The following is a 26,183-nucleotide window of genomic DNA, read 5'->3' as shown; positions in this document are numbered from 1 at the left end:
GAAAAAACAGTTACTCACAAGCTGGGTGGACCATGGTTTCAGCCACTCCAAGTAAAACGTATTGAAGAACCAGGTGGAAACAGGGCATGGAAGAAACGGTGAGAACTTTTCCTGAAAGAGGCTGCTCCACTGGAGGGAAGTGCTTTCTGTGTATTTCAAAGAAGCCAGCTACCATCACAGACAGTGCAGCAGAAAGATTGCCAGCAACTGAAGAAAAAAAATACAAAACAAAAAAAATTTAAAAGAGCCCCAAATCAGTGTAATAGGCCATAGCATTTCTTACGTATTGACACTAGAGGATGTTTCCTCAACATTTTTTTGATTGCTTTTCTGGGGTTATCCAGATGCCAGGAGTGTTGTGTGACTTTCCTGTGCTTAGGCTCTGATCTCTCAGAAATGGCTGCATTAAGCCCCTATTTCTTGAATTACTGGCTCTATGGCCTCAGCTATTTAACCTCATTATTACTTTCCTCGCTCTAAGATGGGGTTCATGATACTTGCTTTGTTGAGTGGCCCTGGGATTTAAATAAGATAATGTATTGGTATTATTGCAACAGTTCCTGGGAGCAATTCTGGGCAAATTATTACTGAAGATACAGTAATGTTTTGGACTTTTATCCTCAGGTAAGGTATATCAGTCTGATTTAGATATATCTGAGTCAAACTGATTTAGGGAAATTTAAAATAAAGTGATGTCTTCATATGATTTTAATTATTTTTAAAATGGTTTTGAGATAACGTGTTATCAGGCCTCAGTTTTCTGACATTTCTCTAGTTTTTGCAGAAAAAGCAGCTATTAGAGCTGCTTTAGGAAATTTTGTTTAGGAAAAAAAAAAGGTCATAGGTGAATTAGCTAGGTAAAGCATGTGAGTGGAAGCAATTATTCAGATAGTAGTCCAACTCTTCACTTCATTTTTAAGGAATTGTCCAGGAAATTTTGGTTGAAAGTGAGTGGGGTTTTGTTACATTTTATATCTACTGCAACCATTCCATTTCTCAATTTATCATTCATATTACTGGACTTAATCCCATTGTTAGAGCAGTGGCAAACTTTAGCTTGATAAAATTTACTTGCGATTTAGAGATAGACATATTTCGCTAACTTGCATAAAATTTCAGATAAGGCAAAGCTTTCAATTCAGAAAAATCAATCTTATGTTTAAATAGTTTAGTGTTTGTTTTGGTTTATAGGGAGACTGGTAGGTAAATTTTTTGATTATATCTAAGCATTTCAATGTATCCATAAATTCTGCTCTTTACTGAGCCCTCAAGAAATAGAGGGTGTTTTTTAAAAAAAAGGAAGAAATGTGAATGACAGCAAATTTGAGGAATTTCAGACTTTATTATTGCTTTAAGTTAGGTTCCATGAAGGCCCATTTATAAGGAAGTAGAGATTTTGGTTCTGTTAACAGCTCATATTTTTAAAAAAGTAATTTTAATGTTATCTACATTTAAGATAAAATTCATCACATAATTTTTCTAGATTACTTGGCATCAGAAAGGGAGCTAAAATGTCAATTCATTTTAATATTTACTCTGTTACTGCTGTATCTAAAGCAGTATGCTAGGGCCATTGAGGATGTAAGATAAAACAATATTTGTTCTCAATCATTGCAGAGCCATATTCTATTGGAGACTATAAGAAGGAGAATTTATTTCTAGCTGGACAAATGAGATACATCATGTTATGCTTTAAAGAAAAAAGGGCTTCAATATGAGGAGGTGAAGACAGCACAAACGGCTGAGCAAAAGCACCAATTGTGACCAATTGTGAGGGTGTCAGAAAAATTTGCAGAATGGTGAGAAACTCAAGTTATTTGAGAATCAGGGGAAAAGATAGATTGGGGTCAGATCATAAGAGGAATTTAATATATTTTTAAGGAATTTGGAAATTACTCTGAAGATAATGGAATCATTGACGACATTAGACACAAGTGAAATGATTAGAATTGTCATTCAGGATGATTACTCTAAAGGCCATGTGCAGGTTGATAGAATGGGAGTGATATTGAAAGGAGGAAGATGGTTAGGAAGTTAAGAAATAATCTTAATAAAGTATAAAGGAGGCTTGAGTTACAATTAGGTTTCCCATTTCTAGGAAATAGAGATGGTAGAAACATCAGATGCAATGGAGTCCACTGATAAAACCACAGCAACTGAAACAGGGATCAAGGAGGAAGCAGATGTTAATTTTGACTATGATTCTAGGTGACTGAAACAATGCTAGTGACAATAGTATAAATAAGACTCACATTTGATATGGAGAAAAATAAATATGATTTTGACTTGAGAGGTACAAAGGGGTAATCCAAAGAATAGTGCCCAAAAAAACAACTGAAAATGTGAATTATAGGTTAGAAGATCGGTTGAGTTAAGAAAGAAAGTTTAATGAATCAACAACCTAGAGTTGGGATTTTGGGTCAAGTGAAATTGAAAGATGATTGCTGAAAGAGAGATGAGAATATCCAAGCTATGCTTTCACATTTGCATTTGGGGGAAAGAAAAGTCAGAAAGATAGGTCACATCTAAGGGAAGATTTCACAGAGGATACACATAACAGAAGTTTTGATCTTTCCACCTAATTCTTCTTAATTTTCCCCTGTCCTCTAGTATCTTCATGTACTCAGGTAGAAATCCAGGGTCCCCTTGCTTTCCCTCTGCCTCTATGTATGTTATTAAGTTCTCTGGAAATTATTTCCAAAATATATTGTGAATCAACCTGCTTCCCTCTCTAGACACTGCCATCATTCTAATCCAAGTTATTAACATAGTTAACCCAGATGGCATGCAATAGCATATTAACCAGTCTTCCCATTCCCACTTTTGCCCGTCTGTGATCTTAGATAAATGCAAATTCAGTGTTACTCTTCTGCTTGAATTCCTTCTAGGGATTTCCACACCATCAGGATGAAACCTCAAATCTTTAACATGACCTGTACGTCCTTGCCTGTGCTTATCACTTCATTCTAACCCTGCTTGCTGCTCTTTCTTCTCTGACCATGTTTCAGCTACATTGGTCTTCTTTTTTTTTCTTGACTACCTTAAACTCTTTCTCAGCTTAGGGCCTTGCTTAGCTCTTTTCTCTTCCTGAAACATTTTTTTCCTACTCTATACCTGCCTATTTATCCTTCAGGTATGCATCTCATAATCTAAATTAGACCCTGCCTATTAATCTCCCCATAACATCCATTTTATTCCCCATACTTACACAATCTGAATTTAAATGATTTAGGTGTATTCATTTGTACCATGACTGTTTCAGTGACTTGACTGGAAGCTTCATGAAAATAAGAACAAAGTTTGTTTTTCTTACTAGTTTATTGCTACCAAGGAAAGTGCCCTGATTTAACAGTAAGTAATATACATACACACACTTACATGCAGATACATACAGAGGCACATGCACATGTAATTAATTTTTTTATTTTTATTTTTATTTTTTTGTCTTTTGTCTTTTTAGGGCCACTCCGGCAGCATGTGGAGTTTCCCAGGTTAGGGGTCTAATTGGAGCTACAGCTGCCAGCCTATGCCACAGCCACAGCCACAGCAACGCCAGATCTGAGCCACGTCTGCGACCCACACCACAGCTCATGGCAACGCCGGATCCTTAACCCACTGAGCGAGGCCAGGGATCAAACCCACAATCTCATGGTTCCCAGTCAGATTTGTTTCTGCTGTGCCACGATGGGAACTCCCACATGTAATTAAATAAATGACCATAATGCTAAATATGTTGAGATAAAGAGGATAATAAAACGTGAAAAGTCAACAGTACTTTAAAATGCATTATTACCTTTGGATTATGAGTATAAATGACCATAGTGCTAAATATGTTGAGATAAAGCAGATAATAAAACTGTGAAAAGTCAACAGTATTTTAAAATGGATTATTCTTTTCCAACAAATTCCTATGATGGAATCAGAAAACAAGGAGTTAGGAGTTCCTGTCGTGGTGCAGTGGTTAATGAATCCGACTGGGAACCGTGAGGTTGTGGGTTCAATCCCTGGCCTTGCTCAGTGGGTTAACCAGCATTGCTGTGAGCTGTGGTGTAGGTTGCCGACGTGGCTCGGATCCCGAGTTGCTGTGGCTCTGGCATAGGCAGGCCGGTGGTTATGGCTCCAATTAGACCCCTAGCCTGGGAATCTCCATATGCCACAAGAGCAGGCCTAATAAAGGCAAAAAGACAAAAAAAAAAAAAAAAGAGAGAGAGAGAGAGAGAGAGAACAAGGAGTTAAAGAATCAGTGGGGGAGTAAATATATGTAAATAGTGTCATCAATTCTTTTGAGAAGTTTGGTGTGTAAGAAAGAAGAAAGCTAAATAAGATGCAGAAGAAGTTAGCAAGATCACAGGGAGCTGTCTTAATTAGACATGGAAGCTTGGCCATGTTTATATGCAGAGGAAAGGAGCCACTGGGGATGGGAAAAATTAAAGCCATAAAAGCAAGAACTAAGTAATATAAAATGTCTTGAAGTAAATAAGAGAGAGAAAAGGATCATGGGACCAAAAAATTTCAGAGTTTCATGGCAAGAAGTAAAAAGAATCCTCCTTTAAAAGAAAAGAGAAAAAAAAGTTGAAGGAATAGAGAGGAAAAGTTTTCGGCAACCACTGTTGGTGAGTTTAGCTAAAGATGAAGAGTCTATGGTAAAATTAGAGCTGGTGGTTGTGATTTGCAGCTTATGCAGTGAGTCTATTTTGAGATGTAAAATTGGGTTGTTTATCTGATCTATTTTTCTTTTTAATGTAGATGTTTGTCACTATAAACTTTCTTCATGGTACTCTTTTGCTGTGTCCCAAAGATTTGTTGTGTCATTGGTTTTCCTTTTCATTTGTCTTGAGACATTTTAAATATCCCTTTTGATTTCTTCTTTGATCCAATGGCTTTTCAAGAGTGTGTTAATTTTCATTTATTTGTGAGTTTTCCTTGTGTCATTCTTTCTAGTTTTATTCCATTGTGGTAAAAAAAGATACTCAATGATTTCAATCTTCTTAAACTTTACCTCTCAAGGATCTAGAAAAAGAAGGACAAACTAAGCCAAAATTAGTAGAAGAGAGGTAATCAAGATTATAGCAGAAATAAATGAAATTGAAAGTAGAATATTTAATAGAAAAGATTGATTAAAAAACTGAGTTGTTTTTTTGAAAAGATAAAAATTGACAAACTCTTAGCTAGACTCATCCAAGAAAATAAGAGATAAGATTCAAATAAACTAAATCAGATATGAAATGAAACATTACAATTGATGTCACAGAAATTTAAATGATCATAAAACACTATGATGAACAATTATCCTTCAATGAATGGACCAACTAGAGGAAATGAATAAATTTCTAGAAACTAGCAACCTACCAAGACTGAATCAAGAAGAAGTAGAAAGTTTGACCAAATCAGTGTCAATGAAGAGTAAGGTAATCAGAAACCTCCTAACAAAGAGAAGCCCAGGACCAGATGGTTTCACTGCTCCAAACATTTAAATAATTGTAACAATCCTTAAATTCTTCCAAAAAAAATAGAGGAGGGAGAGACACTCCCAAACTCATTTTATGAGTACAGCATCTCCACAATACCAAAGCCAGATGAAGACACCACAAGAAAAAACTGCAGGCCACTATCCCTGATGAACATGGAAGGAAAAATCCTCAACAAAGTATTAAACCAAATTCAACACCATAAAGAAATAGGATTTATTTCTGGGATGCAAGGATACAATGTCCACAAATAAATAAATGTGATTCACTACATTAACAGAAGAATAAAATCACATGATCATCTCAAAACATGCAGAAAAAGCACTTGACAAAATTCCACACCCTTTCCTGATAAAAAAAAATCAACAAAATAGGTATAAAAGGGTTGTACCTCAATATAATAAAGGTCATATTTGAAAATCCCAGAGCTAACATATTACTCAATGGTGAAAAACTAGAAGCTTTTCCTCTAAGGAAAAGCATGGGTAAAACAAAGCGTGGATGCCCACTCTGGTCACTTATAGTCAACATATTATTGGAATTCCTAGTGAGAACAGTTAGTCAAGAAGAAGAAATAAAAGGCATCCAAAGTGGAAAGAAGACATGATCATATATGTAGAAAATATTAAAGAATTCACACAAAAAAATTGTTTGAGCTAATCAACAAATTCAGAAAGGTTTCAGGATACAAAATTAACACACAAAAATCATCACGTTTGTACATACCAATAACAAACTATCTGAAAAATTGAGAAAATAATCCTATTTACAATTCTAACTAAAAGAATAAATACTTAGGAATGAATTTAACCAAGATGGCAAAAGACTTGTACACTGGAAATTCTAAAACATTGATCAAAGAAATTAAAGCAGGAGTTCCCATTATGGCTCAGTGGTTAACAAATCCGACTAGGAACCAAGATGTTGCGAGTTCAATCCCTGGCCTCACTCAGTGGGTTAAGGATCTGGTGTTGCCATGAGCTGTGGTGTAGGTCTCAGACTTGTCTCGGATCTGGTATTGCTGTGGCTCTGGCGTAGGCCAGCGGCTATAGCTCCGATTAGACCCCTAGCCTGGGAATCTCCATATGCCATGGAAGTGGCCCCAGACAAGGCAAAAAGACAAAAAAAAAAAAAAAGAAAGCAGAGATAAATAAATGGGAATACATCATATGCTCATGGATTGGAAGAAATATTGTTAAAGTATTCATAATATTTAAAGTGATCTACGTATTCATGCAATCTCTGTTAAAATCCCAATGGCACTTTTTACAGACATAGGAAAAAACAATTCTAAAATTCATAAAATCATGGAAGACCCTGAGAGCCAAAACAATTTTGAGCAAGAACAGAGCTGGAGGCATCACATGAAATTAGGATTTCAAAATGTAGTACAAATGTACAGAAATCAAAAGAGTATGGTACTGCATAAAAACAGACTTGTAGGCCGCTGAAACAGAATAGAGATCCCAGAGATAAACCCACTTATATAGGATCAACCAATCTTTGACAAAGATGCCAAAAATACACAACAGGGAAGGATGGTAGCTTCCAAAAGCAGTATGGAGGAAACTGGCTATCCACATGCAAAAGAATGATATTAGCCCCTATACCACACACAAGAAATTAACCAAAAAATGGATTAAAGACCTGCAATGGCAAAACTCCTAGAAGAAAACATAGGGTAAAAGCATTGGTCTTGGCGATGCTTTCTTGGCTATGACACCAAAAGAACAAGCAGCACAGGGAAAAGTAGACATCAAATTCAAAAGTTTTTGCACACAAAGGAAATAATCAATAAAATGGAAAGGAAACCTACAGTATCAGTAGAAATATTTGCCAGCCATATATCTGATAAAGAGAATTCTTACAACTCAATTGCAAAAAAACACCCCCAAATAGTCTAATTTAAAATGAGCAAAGAAACTAAATAGGCATTTCTCCAAAGAAGACATACGAATGGTCAACAGATAAATGAAAAAGTTTTGTCATCACTAATCATCATGGAAATGTTAATTAAAAACACAGTAAGATATCACCTCACATATGTTGTGATGGCTATTATCAAAAAAACAAGAGATAGCAAGTGCTGGTAAGGGTATGGCATGAAGAGAACGCTTATACACTCCTGGTGGGAATGTAAATTGGTATAGCCACCATGGAAAACAGAATGGAGGGTCCTCAAAAAATTAAAAATAGAACTGTAATCTAATTTAGCAATCTGGGTATGTAGCTAAAGGAACTGAAATCAGAATCTTGAAGAGATAGCTTTACTTACATTTTCATTGCAGCGTTATTCACAATAGTCAAGACATGGAAATGACCTAAATGTCCATCAGTGGACAAATAGAAAATGTGGTATATAGACGCAATGAAGTATTTTTCAGCCTCAGGAATAGAAAGAAATCAAGCCATTGGTAACAACATGGATGAACTTGGAGAACATTATGCTAAGTAAGCCAGACGTGGAAGGACAAATATTACCTGATATCACTTATATAGGGAATATAAAATAGTCAAGTTCTTGGAAGCAGAGAGTAGAATGGTAGATGCCGGGGGCAAGGGGAGGTAGAAATGGGGAGGTATTAGTCAAAGGATACAAAGTTTCTGTTATAGTAGATGGGTAAATCCTAGAGATCTACTATATAGCCTAGAGCTAATAATATTCTATTGTATACTTGGAATTTTGTTAAGAGGATAGATCTTATGTTGGGTTCTTATCACACAGAAAAAATTTATAAACTATTTATAGATCAATCATACCTCAATAAAGATTTTTTTAAAGAAATTTATTGGATTATTTTAGGAGGGTCCAACATTTGATCAGTAGGAGTGGACAAAAGGAATATGGAGAAAATGAAGGAGAGGAAATTATTTTTAAAAAATAACAGAACATTTATCTGAATGAAAGAGTTCACCTGGAGGACGGTAGAATGGTTAAAAAGACCTTCCCCAAGGGACAATAACATGACATTTTAGAATATCACAGGTAGAGAGAAGAGTGTTTTTCAGTTAGAAAAAGAGGTCATAAACATAGGAATAAGTATCAGAGGGGCCTGAGCTTCTCAGTAATCATTCAAGTCCCTGATGACAATAGAGAAATAGTTTTAAAATTCTGAAGAATAATGATTTCAACTTAGAATTCTATATATAACTAATTAATCAAGTTTGAGGGTAAAGGACTTTCTTTTTCTTTCTATAGCCACACCTGTGGTGTATGGAAGTTCTTGGGCTAGGGGCTGAATTGGAGCTGTAGCTGCAGGCCTACACCATAGCCACAGCAACACAGGATCCAAGCTGCATCTGTGACCTACACTGCAGCTTGTGGCAATGCTGAATCTTTACCCCACTGAGTGAGGCCAGGGATTGAACCCCATGGAGATTATGTTGGGTCCTTAACCCACTTAGTCACAATGGGAACTCCATCTCTAAAATTTTTATTGACGAATTTCAAAATAATAGTTCTTTTGGGGGTGATGTGGTTTCACTTAATTGTTGTTCAAAATTATTATCTTTTATCAAATAATTGCAAATATCCATCTGTGAAAACTTGCTGACATTGCAGAAGCAAATGGCAGGCCATATTTGACCCATGAGTGTAGTGGTTGGCCAACCCTTGGTTTAGTCATCAACTTTTATTGCCCACTCTGTAATTCTAGCTTTGACCTCTTGAGAAACTGTGGCATTTTTAACCTGGGCCACTGCTGCCTATACATAGGCATGAAATGTAAGAGAGTGCTCTCTTGACCTCTTCCTCTGTCCCCAACCAACAGCATAGGGATCACCTGGAAGCTTGCTAGACATACAGAATCTCACGTTCCATCCTAGAGGGACTGAATCAGATCTTCATTAAACAAGATCCCAAGAAGATTCCTATACACATAAAACTACTCTAGCATAGAGCACTATGAGACCTGATCTAGCAAAATCCAGGGAAAGCTAGTACTCCAAATGATTTCAAGCAAAGCACAAATATTTAACCCGTTTACCTAGACATTTTAGGGCAAGGTGTATTTTACATGAAGGATCTAGATAACTGCATTTGCTTTTTATTTGCCGCTGCACTCTGGTGCAAGTGAAAAATGGCTTTTTAAAAATTCAAAACAAAGTTGGATTCTAACCTAAATTTAATCTATTCCATTTTTATTCTTAGCTTCTATGAGATCATAACTCGTCCAGAGCAGAGTGCAGTTTATCAGAATGTACACATTTTAAACCTCTAGCAGATCTGTATTTATAAGGTAAAGCACATGGTTCCAAAGGAGATATTATATTCCAATAAATAATGTATGTTTTAGTATTGGCTGTGTGGCTGTAGATGAATCTACAAAAGTCTTAAAGCTCTTATAATTTACTCTATTATCCCACCATGTAATAATTTACCAAATTAGACCACAATCGAATTTTTAAAAATCAAAATTTAATCAGATATTTCGGTTGTACTTGCCAATTCCTATTGAAGCAAATTCTAATACTGAAAAATAGGCATGTTAAGATTCTTCCATTATTGGCTAAATTCCATTATTGGTTCACTGAGAAAACTATGAGTTCTTTACATGCAGTATGAAATTCTACTGAGTCCTTGAGAATTTGTACTTGGATCCATGATATTGGCATATTCCAAGAATAGAAAATTCGTTCTTGTGGGAACAAACTGGTGTCCATAAACCACTCCCATAGAGACAGCTATAGTTTTATCATCATACATGTCTGCTGCCTTCCTGGAAGATATTTCTTACCCACTGATAGAACGGCATATGTTTTTATTTAAAATTTATTATTTCTCCTATTAGTGATATGTTCCTGTATTTGACTTAAGCTATCCATATTCTATCTTTTGCTTCTCTTTAGACCACTGGAATCTGATTTCAGGAGATTCGGCTTCAGTTAGTATTTTAACTTCTGAATCTGGAACAGGTAACTCATATACATGGAGATCAGTTACACACATGTATATATAAGTCATAAATTATTGCTTCAGACGGTCTACTAGATGGCTTACTAGATGGTCTACTTCACCTAAATTTAATTCCAGCGTTGATGTCACCTTTAAAAGTAAGAACCTGAGAACATTGGCATGATTTTATTAAACAAATGAACAATTGAATGAATGAGTTATTCAGGCATGTTACTTCTTTTAGTGCTTACGCAGTTCCTTCTGCCAGGTATTTTGCAATAGGGATAGACTTGTGATATTTCTTGCAAAAATGTAGCAGTTCTAAAAACCATAATAGAGAAAAAAGTAGTTTGGATAAAATAATCCTACTTTTGATGAAGGTGACTGGACCCCTAACTTAATTTATCAAACATTTTGGCTTTTAATTTATCAAACATTTTAGTTCCAAAATGTTTTTAATTTATCAAACATTTTGGTTCCAAACAAAAAGATACTTTATATCGCTGCCAATTATTAGAACTAGTGGAAGTTACTGATTATGTTCAAAGGGGACTAACGCCTTGGCTGTACCTATATCATAAAGGATGTCGAGTTAGAATTTTATTTTAAAGAGAAAGGTCTGGCAGATATTTGAATATACTTCATCTGCATTTCAATTTAAATGTTACTTAAAAGCCAAGATAATTGCTACCTACTGTGTTGTACACTTCTGCTTTGTATAAGGCTTAATAACAATCTTAATTAGGCTAATTTTAGTCAGATTAATACTTGTGTGTGTCAGCACTAGCTACTAAATGCCACATACTGCAGGATTTAATTAATGGTAAGGAAAGAAAATACTCATGGTGTAAACATTTTTGAACTGCAAAAGGCTAAAACGAAGTATATCCAGCTCTGACAGGGGATACAACACAATGATGTCACTGATTCTAAATTTTTAGTGTATTAAGGTTGACTTTTGGACAGATCTGTCACATGTAACATTAGAAAAATACAGTCTTGGTAAAACACTCTGAGCATATCAAACCTTTGCCTTTCGCAGCTCTGAAAAATTTGGAGATTTTTTACAGTTGTCACTGTGATACACTTCTTGATTTCTTTAGCTGATAAACTCAAGAATGTCCTTTCTTGAATCAGAAATCCCTCTTTCCTTGCATTGTTTACGAGGTAGATAAAGAGAGCTTATTTTTCCTTTATTAACAATTTCTAGTTGGACCAAGTGAGTGAGCGTTCTTCATCACTCACTCTTAGCTTAGGCTGGGATTATCCGTGTTGGACACTAGGCATCAGCATTGTCTGTACCATCTGCCTCCTTAAACTTGACAGTCCTTGGGCTGGGAATGACTGATTGTGAAAAGAGGTGAGGGACTCTAAGGAGGAGCTGTCCCTTGTGGTGACTAAAATGTTTTTCATTCACTTCATAGCATTAATTGGAAACAGCAGTCCCGATTACAAATTAACACTGACTTCTGTGAGTGTTATGTATGGCAGGGAAGTGGAATAATAATAATAATATTAATAACAAATAATGCAATGGCTTTAGAATTAGAAGGCCTGAATTCAAATAAGGCTTATTATCTTTGAGGCCCTTGACCTATTAAATGATGATTTATCACAAGGTTAAATGAGATATGTATATGAAGCTGCTAGATTCAAATTACTAATTCATAAATTTTTTTTCAAACTTACATAATTCACTCATATTTTCAAGGCACTTGGGTTCAAGTGAAAGTAAAATTTAATATTAGATTAATGCAGTTATGTAAATTACTCTCAAAAAGTACTCTAGGTTTGTGCTTATATGTCGTGATAAAACATCAATCTTCCATAATCACAAGCAGAATATGGAAAATTCAAGCGAACATCTAGTTAAAAAGGTACATATCATCACACATCTTTATATTCCTATAGCAAATTATTATGCAAATAAGTGAACAAGTATGTAAATGAACAAATGAATGGAGTCTGGCTTAGAAATTGAATTCAGTGTTCTATACTCAGGAGAATATAGCTCAGTTTTTTTGTTTTTATTTTTTTTTTTACTGAGTCTAGTTTTTTTTCCTTCTCATGCCCAGTAAATCTGTTACCAATCTTGACTGGGAATTTCAGTTCATTAACATCAAACAGTATATTAGATAACTCTGACTCTCCTCCATACATAAAAAAAATCACATACGGAGTTCCTGTCATGGCTCAGTGGTTAACGAATCCGACTAGGAACCATGAGGTTGCAGGTTCGATCCCTGGCCTTGCTCAGTGGGTTGGGGATCCCGCGTTGCTGTGGCTCTGGTGTAGGCCAGCAGCTACAGCTCCAATTGGACCCCTGGCCTAGGAATCTCCATATGCTGCTGGAGCGGCCCTGGAAAAGGCAAAAAGACAAAAAAAAAATCACATACTTCTTTAAGAATAGACACGAGAGAGTTAAGAAGTGACAGTGTCCATGAGGATGCCGGTTCAGTCCCTGGCCTTGCTCAGTGGGCTAAGGATCCGGCATTGGTACAAGCTGTGGTATAGTTTGCAGATGTGGTTCAGATCCAGTGTTGCTGTGGCTGTGGTATAGGCTGGCAGCTTCAGCTCCAATTCATCCCCTAGCCTGGGAACTTCCATATGCTGTGGGTGCAGTCCTAAAAAGGAAAAAAGAATAGACATGATTTCAAATATGTAAGGGGAGAATTGTCCAAGAGAAGGTTGCTCATATTTCAAATGAATTTAAGATTTCTTATTCTCAGGAAGGATTTTTAATGTAGTTCTTATGTTGTATGCCATATTTCTTTACAGTAGCCCAACTAAAAAATCTTTTTTTAGTAATAAAGCATAATTTGGAAGCTCAGTGAGCTGTGGTGTAGGTCGCAGACAAGGCTCGGATCTGGTGTTGCTGTGGCTGTGCTGTGGCGTGGGCCGGCAGCTGTAGCTCTGATTAGACCCCTAGCCTGGGAAGCTCCATATGTGTGGGTGCAGCCCTACAAAGCCAAAAAAAAAAAGAAATTATTTATAGTTTGCTTAAACCTATTAACAATAAATAATGTCAGCATTGCTGGCTTACAGAATAAATCAAAAAAGATTATGTACTAAAGACCTGCAATTGAGGATAACAAAATAACCTAAGGTGAGTTTAGTCACTTTGAGTACTTTCCAAAAACAAATCTACTCTTTGATGTAATCTGAAGTGATCTCATTGATGGCTTTGGTAAATAACAGGAAGCAGTTACTCTGAAATGTTAATGTTTATAGAAAAAATATAATTATAGGTAATTATGGGTTACTAAAAGACTGCATAATCTCCAGAGATCTCTGCAAAGGAGAAATTGAGAATAGCAAACAGGGAGAGTTTTCTTGTGGCTTAGTGGTAATGAACCTGACTAGTATCCATGAGGACTCAGGTTTGGCCCCGGGCCTTTCTTGGTGGGTTAAGGATCCTGCTTTGCGCTGTAGGTCGCAGACTTGGCTCATATCTAGAGTTGCTGTGGCTGTGGCGTAGGTTGACAGCTGCAGTTCTGATTCAACCCCTAGCCTAGGGAACTTCCATATGCTGCCAATGTGGCCCTAAAACAACAATCAATCAATCAATCAATCAATAAAAGAATAGCAACAGGTTAACCAAGAGACGAGAATTTCCTAATGTCTGACTGACTATTTCAGTGAAATTATTTCTCAAGTAGACGATAAGACATAAGGTTGCATGATATTTCTTAAGACTTCCAAGCTCCCTTTGCTTTCTGTTTATACTCACCAAACAATTAGACCTGCCCCTGCAAGTGCTGACTCAATATTAGCTAACATTTACAGAGCGTTTACTCTGTGTCTGGACTATTCACCACACACTGATGTCATCTGGAATGATTTCAAAAGGCTTACAGGACAAAGGGACCCCAAATTTATCTCGGGCATGCTCATCAAGGAAAAAAAATAAGTGAACTAGAAGGTGAGAAAGGTGAAGTGGCTTCAGTGGCAAAGCAGGGGCTGAGACCCTGCTCTCTGGCTGTTAAATTGAGTCTGGTTTTCCTGTCCTAGCACTTGTCCTCTTGCTCTGTGGCAGCGCCTGGGGGACCACAGCGAAACAGAGGAGAGTGTGACCAGAATACTCCTTCTCTCCCATCGCAATGGCAGACGTTTTATTTTACCATCTATTAATTGTGTACTGAACAAGACCTCCTATGTTTTTTTTCCATTTAAAAACAAAACAAGAGTATAGCTTTAATATTCTCGCCATAACAACAACAAAAAATGGTAATTACGGGAGGTAAAGAATGTGTTAGTTAACCTGACCGTGGTAAACATGTTGCAATATAGACTTGTATCAATTAATTCATCACATTATGCACCTTACACTTATGCAGTTTGTCAATTATATTTCAGTAAAGCTGGGAAAATGTTTGAAAATTATTGTTAATGCACCCTTACTATTGGAGGAAGTATTATTTGAAGCTGTGAATCACAGTACTCAATCTTTTTTTTTCTTTTTTGCTTTTAAGTAATTTATCTATTATAAATTTTTCTACTGGCTCAGAAGTTAATGCCTCCCAAGTATAGTTCAGCATTATTTTTTTAGGTCCATTACTTGTGTTAATTTTTTAAAACATACTCAGCATTGACTAAGGGGTAGGGGAGGCTTTACTTGAAGAAAGAGAGGCTATTTGGTAGCACTGGAAGTGTCACCAAATCTTTATATCAGATGTGTCTTCTGAGTAAGTGTAGAGGGATAGGAAGAAAGTGGGACAATGATGTCTGTGTAGGAATTTGAGAAGCTGGATGTCATCACTCTCAAATTCACCTTCCTCCCACCTTGTCAAAATCAGACTACTTAGGTTCCCTCTGGTGGTCATTGGGTTAAGAACCCAACTAGTATCCATGGGGATGCAGGTTCGATCTCTGGCTTTGCTCAGTGGGTTAAGGATCTGGCATTGCCATGAGCTATGGTGTAGGTCACAGACGCAACTCAGATTGCACGTTGCTGTGGCGAAGGCCGGCAGCTGCAGCTCCAATTCGACCCCTAGCCTGGAAACTTCCATATGTGGCCTTAAAAAATAAACAAAAATAAATAAAAATATATAAAGTTGCAAACCACTTATGTGCAATGGTAAGTTGTACTTACTAATGCATGCTGGCAGAAATGGGCCATCTCTCTTAGAGGGAAATAGGCAGGTGCTGAAATACTCCATAAAAGGAGCCAGGATCAGTAGTGGCAGGATGCTGATGACATTCATGACAGAAACTGGCAGAAGAAATCCACCCAAATTCAGGTTGGAGTTCATGGTCTGCAGATAATATCCTGAAGGAATCTGCATTTGAACCGGAAAAGAGCCATGCATTATGACAGTGGTTTAACTTTGGAGAAAGAGTCCTGTGGCAAGTGCCTTGTCCCTTGCCTGTACTCTGTGACAGATGAGCCTAAGGATCCCCAGATCTTCAAGGTCCGGATTATGAGCTGACCAAGGACAACAGGGGCTCCGTTTAATCTATTGACAATACTGCTGATTTCTTATCAATGAATCTTTTGTCATCTAGTCTATCTTCTTAAATTTCCTTGGAAAAATAAAATGACCTTAATTTTGTGCTTGAGATAACACCTGAGAATCAAGTCACATATTGTGCATATAAGCAAATAAGCCTTTTTTCCCCAAAAATAAAGCAAAAGCGTAGAAAGTATTAAAGACTTTGGTTTTCACCCTAATAAAAAATAGTTTGGGGCTAGACTAGATCTTTTAAATAGCATCTAGTTTGGTGGCAAAATAGATGAGAATGATTTTTCCCTAAGATGAGAGGTCCAGTGGGCCTTGTTTTTTGACATAAGCAGAGTAAAATGAGAAAAAAAGAGAGAAAACATATTTATGTCTATACTCTCCTTTTAAACTAATTGTGTGGCACTTGAGGACCAAAAAGGGAACTACATGAAAAAAGTTGTATAATAAAGTAGTAGAAATGAAAAAACGAAGACACAAAAACCTCTGCTCACCATGAACCCTCCCTGTTAATGTTAGAATTTCTTCATTTACAAAATAATCCTTATGCCAACTAAAACCCTGACACTAACTTGGAGTCTCTTCATGTATTCCAAACCTCTTGTTAGTTTAAAACACCAGAGCTAAGCAGTGTCACAGGAAAAGGGGCATCTCCTCACTTTCTTAGTTCATGAGCTCTATTGCAGAAATCACATCTTCGTTCTCCCTAGTAGCACAAATTGTTTCTCTAATTCCCAATGGCACACAAAGCTACTGAGTGGCTTGGCAAGAAAGCCAACCCAGATCTTGTCCTTGAGGAATGGATTCTTCATTTTCAATGGGAGCTTGAACTACCTTAGGACTCCTGTCTTACCTCCAGCCTGGGAGAACAACCTGACTCAAACATCCAGATGATAACTTCTTGTTTGAAACCTTTACTATACGTCTTTTTGAAACCTTCACTAATTCATTCTCTATTATCAATTGTGCAGTCCCACAGGGTATAAGGAGAAGCAAAGACATAAGTCAGTATGGCTTCTGACCCACCCACCAATTGTAAAATGGGCCTATTGCTATGTTAAACACAGGAATGGACCACATTTACACTGAGATTCTTTCTCTCGATATAAAATATGTCCTGGTGATAATTTATCTTCCAGTCTTTCATTTGACCCTTGGGATTGTAAACAAGGGTTGCTTTTGTTGGGTACAGAGGGCAACAGAGAAAGAAGCATTAGTTCATTCTGCCCTCATTCAATCAAAATATTGAGCACGTATCCCCCCAATCAGAGGAAAATGAATGATGTTTTAAAGAAAAAAGTGCTGGCAGCAGAACTACTGTAAGACTAAAAAGCTCCCAGCAAAACTTGGAAGTTTCTGTTACTGATTTCAAACGAGAATTATTGTTAATAGGAATAAAGTTATTATCGGCATGAATCACAGACACAGAAACCTGTTAACTTAATAATGTGGCAAATGTTCTATTAATCTTTAGTGAAGCAATATTAATATATTGCCTAATCTGAGAAAGGCTTCGATGTCTTGAAAGCTTGAAATCATTTCTGCTTCTGCCTCAAGTTCTGAAATCATCCCCTTTTAAAATTTTAAATACTTTTATTTCATACAAGCCTCTGAGTATTCAGAAATAATTGCTGTCAATAGAGATTCATTTTCACCTTTGAATGGCCAGTAATGTCAAATGGCAACATCATCGGCTTTAATATCAACATATTTTAAATGTATGTCTTGGAACTGAAGGTCAATAATGGCTACTAAATTTAAAATATGGAATTCCATGATGTTTTATTCTTGGTACTTTGATTGCCTTTATGCTGGTGATTATTTCGTCCAGAGGCAAAAATCTAATTCCAGGCTATTCCAGTGGAAGTTTCCTCTGCTTCCCTTGAGAAGTACATTCTAACCATTTTCTTTGAAATTTCTGCTATAACATTACTGTATATAATTTTGGAACCTGTATAATCTGTACTAGGGGTTTGTTAACCCAGCTGCAAGAGAAGCACTGTGGGCTAATAGCAAAGTATGGGCATTGATACCAGCTTTGGGTTGATAGCCACTCTGCCATATGCTAGTAGAGTGACCAAGAACAGATTGCAAATCACTTAAGGACCCTGAGCTTCAGAGTTACGATAATAATATCAGCCCTGTGGGCTCACTGTGGGAATTAAATTAGACACCCCAAAGCCCTCTTTTAAAGGCTATGACCCACGTAGGTGGTCAGTATTAGTTTGTTCTTCGCAATAAACTGGGCATGTCAATTTGGTGAGATGCTGAAAAATTAGCTTATCAAAATGTATTGTAAGTTAGGTCAAATTTAAAAAATACAACAGTTTGCACAAGAGGCTCAGACTTAGTCAAAAGAAGCGTCAGGTGTCACTACATCATGAAGGTAAGAATCAGTAGTTTGGGCTGTTTGCACAGAAGGTTGGAGGCTCCCTGTGGACCATTTAGTAAGTTCGTATTCATGCTTAGTTTCTCCATTCTAAGATGTTTTTCTTTAATGAAAATATATATGGGTAATATTTTTGTGTTTTTGTGCCAGCTACTATTGTAGAGTCAAGAGGGAGGTTGAACCTGCTAAATCCACCTGTTTTTCATGAATTGCTCAGAACAAGGGTCAGCAAACTTTTCTGTACAAAGGTAAGATAGACAATATTTCCATGTATGGATTTTTTTCTTCTTCTTAGGGCTGCACCTGCAGCATATGGAAATTCCTGAGCTAGGGGTTGAATCGGAGCTGCAGCTGCCATTCTGCACCATAGCCATAGCAATGCTGGACCCCAGCAATATCTGTGACCCATGCTGCAGCTTTTAGCAACACTGGATCCTTAATTCAACGAGCAAGTTCAGGGATTGAACCTACGTTCTCATGGATACTAGTCAGGTTCTTAACGCACTGAGCCACAATGGGAACTCCCCATGTATGGATTCTATTGCAGCTATTCCACACTGCTGTTTTCATGCATAAGCAGACATACTGTTACAAACAGGAGTGGTTGTGTTCCAATAAAACTTTATTTATGGACCCTGAATTTTGAATTTCATATAATTTTCATGCACCACAAGACATTTTTCTTTTTTAAATTATTTTTAACCATATAAAAATGTAAAAAACCTTCTTATCTTTAGGACATGAAACATAGGCAGTGGGCTGGGTTTGGCCTCTGGCAGTAATTTGCTGATCCCTGTTTTAGAGGAGCGAGCATTGCACCAAGAATCAGAAGGTGTCAGACTGTGCGACATATTTATCCCCTTCAAAATCACTTAAACTTTCTGAGCCTCAGTTTCTTCTTCAGCAAGTTGTTGAGTAAATTAATCTCTATGTCTTTTTCCCCCAGCTCTATTGTTCTATGATTTAAGAATATAACTCACTCATAGCCATCTAATTCCAAGTTAGGGGTTAGCGATAAAGAGTCCCAAGTTTCTTCAAAGACTTCTATAATCATTTATGCTTCTTCCTAAATAAGCGAGTCTTCAACAATTACCACATTAAAATTGTTTTAAAATCACACATACTTTAAAACAATATTTTGGACTTAGGATTTTCCCTCTGATTTCTTCACAGCATAGGAACTGATTCACTAAGGGAACTAAGAGTGGGTGGGGAAAGAATCACATGCTCATTAGTATTTATACTTAAGAGCATGGTGGGGGTGGTGGTAAAAGCCAGCTTAGCTACTTGTTAGAACCATTATTTTATTTTATTTTTTTATTGAGGTATAGTTGATTTACAATGTTGTATTAGTTTCAGATGTACAGCAAAGTGATCCAGTTCTCTCTCTCTCTGTGTGTCTATCTACCTATATCCATATCTATGTATCTATCTATCCATATCTTCTTTTTCAGGTTCTTTTTCCTTGTAGGTTATTACTAAACATCGAGTCTAGTTCTCTCTGCTGTATAGTAGGTCCTAGTTAGTTATCTATTTTATATACAGTCAAATATGTATATGTTAATCCCAAACTCCTAATTTATCCCTCCCTCCCTTTCCCCTTTGGAAACCGTAAGTTTGTTTTCTGTGTTTGTGGGTCTATTTATGTTTTGTATATGAGTTCATTCATATCATTTTTTTTAAGATTCCATATATAAGCAATATCGTATATTTGTCTTTCTCTGAGGACCAGTTTTTAAAGGCTTGGTCGAGGAGGAAGGCAGAACCTTTGACTAAAGGGAGATTGGGTAATTGTCTATAGATCTCATATTCCCATGCATTACTCTTAGGTCATATGACTACATTCTCTGAAGTACTGTCTGCACCTAGTCATAGGCATTTGTAATTATACAGGCGAAATGTCCCACCCAGGTTCTTCTCAAAGTATGTGTCTACCTGACCCATCTTAGCTCTTAAAATTAGAGCCTCTAATGACTAGAAACATTTATAAGATAACTGCCTAATGAAGTGCATGGGAAGCGATTGCTGGGATGGAAAAAAAATGTTTACTTGTAATGTTAATATGCAGTCATCTTCCTGTTGCTGGGGGGCATATTAATGCCCTTTCCTTACCTGCATAATGCACATTCTGTAGAGGAGCTGAAAAATGAAGAGAGGGAGAAGGGTGAAGAAAAATTTTGTATCTTCCACATGGAGCTCACTGTAGCAGCCACCGTTTTTTTCCTTGGCATGGTCCAGCCAGCTTGTCACACCTCCGCCAAGATGGCAATACCGCAGACAGCATGTTTTCAGTGCATTCAAAAACACCCCAAAGGTTGTCAGGAGGGAGCAACCTACAAACAATTGAAAATAATAGGTGTTAATAAAGGAATTGTTCCTCACTTTTCCAAAATGTCAGTCAGAAAGATGACAATTGTAAGGATGAAGAGCAGGAAAGTGATTGAGAAGATTTTAGCACCCGAGGGATCGAATTCAAAGGAACAAGCTTCTGAGGAGGGTTCTGGCATCCTGGTGACCAGCCCAAGGTGGTGTCTGACAGCTGATGTAAAAAATGAAAAAGGTAAGATCAATGGAAACATATTAAACAGGGAAGAAAAGTAAAGATTTCAGAATCTCTCAGAAGCCTCTAACTTTAATTCATTAATGAATAAGACAACCTGAACTTTCTTTTACAGCCTCATCACAAAGAGCTGATACTATTTTTTAATATAAATTGCCACATAAATAATCCTCACTTTGTCAGGTAGAAGGTGGTTTCCTTTTTTTGACATGGAGTTGAAATATATTCTCTGCTTTGACTTTATCCTTGAAGTTCAGACATAAAGTTAAACTTCAAACTCTTTAAATGACTTTATATATGTTGATAGTGTCACTAAAAGTTCATGTTAGATCAGTGGGCTTTTGACTTTTCCAGTAGTTTTCTCTGGGTTGATATGGCTGATGCTTTAGTATCAGAAACATTTTATTGCTTTAGATGTTTGCAGTCACTTACTGCTAGTGATTTGTAATCCCATTGTTGCTTCTTTTATAATCTTTCAGAGTCCACCTTTTCTTTGACTCCATTAGGACTGATACAGTGACAGATAAGAGACTCTGCCATCATGACTATTACAATTTTTTTTTTGTCTTTTTGCGATTTCTTGGGCCGCTCCTGTGGCATGTGGAGGTTCCAAGGCTAGGGGTTGAATTGGAGCTGTAGCCACCGGCCTACACCAGAGCCGGGATCCAAGCCACATCTGCAACCTACACCACAGCTCACGGCAACGCCGGATCCTTAACCCACTGAGCAAGGCCAGGGATTGAACCCACAACTTCGTGGTTCCTAGTCGGATTCATTAACCACTGAGCCACAACGGGAACTCCAACTGTTACAATTTTTCATTGCACTCCCATGACCAGACAAACCCTTCCACAAATTATGTAGATACCAAACCGCAGTTGCAGGATAAATAGCAAAATAAACATGAACATGTTTGAGTTTCTCCAAAGAAGGCTGCTATAGAAACTCAAAGTATATAGTCAATCATCATTTTGATTATGTTCATTTCCAACTGTAAAATTCTAAATGAAATGCATTTTAAAAAAATGTATGGAGTTCCCGTTGTGGCTAGGTGGTAACAAACCTGACTAGTGTCCATGAGGATGCGGGTTTGATCTCTGGCCTCGCTCAGTGGGTTAGGTATCTGGTATTGTCATGAGCTGTAGTGTAGGTCGCAAATGCAGATGTGGCTAGGATCCTGCATTGCTGTGGCTGTGACATAGGCCGGCAGCTGCAGCTCCAAGTCAACCCCTAGCCTGCGAACTTCCTTATGCTGCAGGTGTGGCCCTAAAAAGCAAAAATAAATAAATAATTTAAAAAATTAAAAAATGTATAGTTGATTTACAATTCTATGTTAATTTCTGCTCTATAACAATGTGATTCAGTTAGACATATATATATATATATACATTATTTTTCATGTTCTTTTCCCTTATGGTTTATCACAGGATATTGAATATAATTTCCTGTGATATACAGTAGGACCTTGTTGTTTATCCATTCTATATATAATAATTTGTATCTGCTAATCCCAAATTCCCAATCCATTCTTCCCCCAACCCCACTCCCCCCGCCAGCTTCCCCCTTAGTTAAACCACAAGTCTGTTCTCTATGTCTGTGGGTGGTCTGTTTCTGTTTTGTAGATAAGTTCATTTGTGTCATATTTTAGATTCTGCATGTAAGTGATATCATATAGTGTTTGTCTTTCTCTTTCTGGCTTCCTTCACTTTAGTATGATAATCCCTAGGTCTGTCCATGCTGCTTAGATGAAATGCATTCTAACCAAGTTCATTGAAATGCCACAGACGACTGGTTTTTATATTTAAATAAAGAATATTTATTCATAATTCTTCTTTATGGTTATAGAGTGATTATATTGATTTGATCTGGTCTTTTCTTTGAGAGTTGTAATAGACCTATTATGTCAGTCTTTGATTAATAGGGGAAGCTGGGGGCCTGGTAATTGAATATGGAGCCTTTCACCTCTAAGTCACTGAATCAAATCCAGCCCAAATTGGTAGTGACCAAGAATGATTTCGGCAGAGGCTCTTTGGTGGCCTCTGTAAAGTGTATTGAGGTCAAGTGGAAGTATGTCAGGATAACTGCTGACAGGAGGTGGGCTCATATCTACACACTATTGCCTCTTCTTAGTCACTTTAGCCAGACATAGATGAATGCCCCCCCGAAACTGGGAATGCTGAGGGATGGACAAACCTGTTAATGACCAAGGTTTGTGTCTCTTAACAAAGAAGAAACTGGGACATCTCTTTTTATTGCAGGAAGAGGGGCTCTATTATGAGACTTTTCTAGCTATTTCAATTAGTTTACTTAAGGTTTTAGTAAGATGAGAATGGAGAATGTCTTGACGAACAGTCTCGAGACTGAATTTGAACAGGTCTGGGCTAGGAGGCTTAGCTTCCTGACATTTCCTTATGATCTTTTCTCTGTTGCTCATCAACCTGTTCTCTGCTCAACTCTTACAGAATAGTATTATGTAGATACAAGGGTTATTGCTGGCATTGATCCAACATACTCTGTACTTTCAAATAAGCTTTATTATTAAATGATAATTATTTGCAGGATGAAAAGCTGTTTCCAGAGATATTCTCCCCAATTTCATCCCTATGTTTTAAATTCATGGACTTTATTTATTATAATTATATAGTGTTGCTATAATATATAGTTATATATATTAAGTTATATTTAATATTTTAAACTCTTGTTTAAACAAATCACTATTTATTGGTGGTTAATTTGAATCTACTCTTATGCATGATAAATTGAAACCTCAAAGTCTTATTACATAGTTAAATATCACTATTACTACTTCTAAAGAAATGTTTAGATTAGTGCTTCCGAAACTAGCTGTGTTAAAAGATGTTTGTTTTTAATTCTAAACTCTCATGGTCAATACATTTGTGAAATGAAATAACAATGAAATACCTAAAGAATAACACAAAAAACTGACATACAAAATGTAAGTCCTGATAGTTTGATTATTAGATTCAACAGACATAAGATGTAACTTTCCATTATATTTCTGCATGTTTTATCCCAATGTCTTTATTAACTTTGTTGCAAACCAGTAACAAATAGTTCACCATCAGCCCTGCTCCATTGACCAGGTTTTGTATAGCACTGGCTTCAACTGAATACACACTTTGAAAAAATGAATTTATTTAAACACATAAAATTGTTTCTGATATGGTGACATGAAGCAACAGAAACAAAAAGGTTAAGAACAAGAAATAATCTTGTTCTTAATCCTTTTGTTAAGTGATCACAGAGAATCACTCTGTGAGATCTAAAATTTTAGCTAGCACCAAAAGTGTGCATAATTGATGCCAAATAAATATGAATGCAATCATTCATTCATTTAACATATTTATTAAGTGGCAGGGACTTTTCTAGGCCTTGAGACTATAGCAATGAGCAAGATCTACAGATTTCTGCATTTTCCTTCCCGTGGGGAAGACAGGGAACAAGCAGGGAAATATTGTGCAAGTTCAATGATGGAAACAAAATTGTGATAAGTTGTGGAGGAGTGTGTAGAGGACACCTCAGGAGTTGAAATTTGAACTGAGAATTAAATAGACCAGAAACAGGCAAAAGGACCTGGAGGAGGCACATACCAGGCATGCCATAAGGTAAGAACTGAGCTAGGAGAGGCACAGGAACTGTAAATGCCAATGAAGCAGTAGCTCAGTTAAAAGATTAGAGAGAGATGAGGTCAGACTTTACAGGTAAAAGTAAGGAACTTGGAGTTTATCCTCTGTATTATGGGGAAACTATTAAGAAGTTTTATGCAGAGTAGAGCTATGATATGATGTATATTTTTAAAGAGTTACTCCAGAACTCTGGTAGTTGTGTGGATTTTAGGGAACAAGAGAAGAAGTTGGAAGACAGGGAAGAGGTAGTAGTGACTTGGACATAGAAGCAGCTAGAAGAGAAGTGAACAAAATAGAATGTGTTATTGAACAAGAAATAGGATTTTATGATGTGGGGAAATGTTGAAGAAATGGGAAGATCTGAGGATGCTACTTTAAGACCACTGGGTGTTGGCGACTTACATGATGGTGGAGAAGACAAGAATGGAATCTGTTCACAGTTGGATGAATCAAGAGTTGAGTTTTGATCAGATTAAATTTGGGATGACTGATAGATAACCAAGTCGAAATGTTGAATAGGAAGATGGATGTATGGATTTCAAGGTGAGGAGAGAAGTCAAATGAAATTGAGTGTTTGGTGTATAGTTGGCATTAAAAATGTAGGACTAGTGGTTCCTTAAGGAAAGAGGGTGAGGCATGAGGAACAGAGTCCTTGGAATAAATAAATCCTAGAGCTCTTCATCAGTTAGGACACTGTAGAAAGAGAAGAGGTAGCCGATGAGAAAGAGGGGACGATGTCCTAGATGATTGTAAGTCAGAAGGAAGGGGAAGTAATAAACCCAAGTTGATCAGCTGGACAGAGAGGGAGCCAGTAAGTTAGAGTAAGAAAAGGAGTTCTACAGTAATCCATCAACCCAAGGGGGCGGCTGCTGTCGCGTTAAACAGCAGTTATCACTGAGCGTCGGGAGGGATGTCCTGTTGAAAACATCTACATCTAAACATCACATTGTCTTCCTGGATTAACCTATTAGACTTAATAGAAAACTCATGCCTTCTGTACAAATAATTTCGTGTCTTGTAGACTCAGCCTTTAAAAAAATCCATTGTCATTATAATCTTCAAATTGCTTTTCTGCACCAGGAGCAGAAACGGGAAGTTGAAAAAAAAAAAAAAAAACCTGGAATGAAAATGCAACTGAAACTTCAAGCTCCAGTTTAAATGTGCACGGCAAACACACCAGGCGTGCACATTTTAAAATAAAACAGATGAGCTATTTTAAATGCTTTATTGCAAAACTTAAAGATTGTAGCCATTACTATTGAAAAAAAACTTTAGAAAGCAATTTTTCTATTCTTTGTACCTTGACGTCCTTGGCTCTGATGTTCTGCTCCTCTGACCTTGATCTAATCATGAATATCTATGCTACTTAATTATAATAATAAAAAAAAGCCTACATTGCACTCTAGATGGTAGATGCACATTTTTTTTCTTCTTTGGTCACCTGCCAGTTCTCAAAATTATAGCAGTGGGAAGAAATGCAAATGAAGGCCGTGCTTGACAGCTAAACATAATGGAATGCATGGTCCACATTTGAAAAGTTACCTTAAAATAAAAGGTAGCATATAAAAATCATTTCTTTAAGGTCACCTATGGCTTTGAATTACAGCTTTGAAGAATTTCCAATTTAGTCATCAGAGAGGAAGAAGCCAAAATAAGGATTATATACTTTGCTAGAGGGAAGACAAGAGTTTTACTTCATCATAGTTGAGTGATCCTGTAACTTGGAAATAGAAAACAAAACAAAACAAAAACTCCAAAGTATTCAT

The 26,183-nt window shown here is 36.8% G+C and overlaps 1 protein-coding gene across 1 annotated transcript in view; it reads right to left on the bottom strand.

The window, feature by feature from the left end:
* SLC15A5 (solute carrier family 15 member 5) overlaps positions 1 to 26,183 on the bottom strand; it is an 82,751-nt gene that overhangs the window by 37,179 nt on the left and 19,389 nt on the right. Inside the window, exons 4-6 of the mRNA XM_047788550.1 lie at positions 20,323 to 20,543; positions 15,455 to 15,641; positions 19 to 207 (exon numbers count right to left, since the gene is read on the bottom strand). Coding sequence (XP_047644506.1) covers positions 19 to 207; positions 15,455 to 15,641; positions 20,323 to 20,543 — 597 coding nt within the window. The remainder of the gene's footprint in view (positions 1 to 18; positions 208 to 15,454; positions 15,642 to 20,322; positions 20,544 to 26,183) is intronic.

This window comes from Phacochoerus africanus, chromosome 7 (genome assembly GCF_016906955.1).
Source record: "Phacochoerus africanus isolate WHEZ1 chromosome 7, ROS_Pafr_v1, whole genome shotgun sequence".
NCBI lineage: Eukaryota > Metazoa > Chordata > Mammalia > Artiodactyla > Suidae > Phacochoerus > Phacochoerus africanus.
This window is presented reverse-complemented; position numbering and strand designations above follow the sequence as displayed.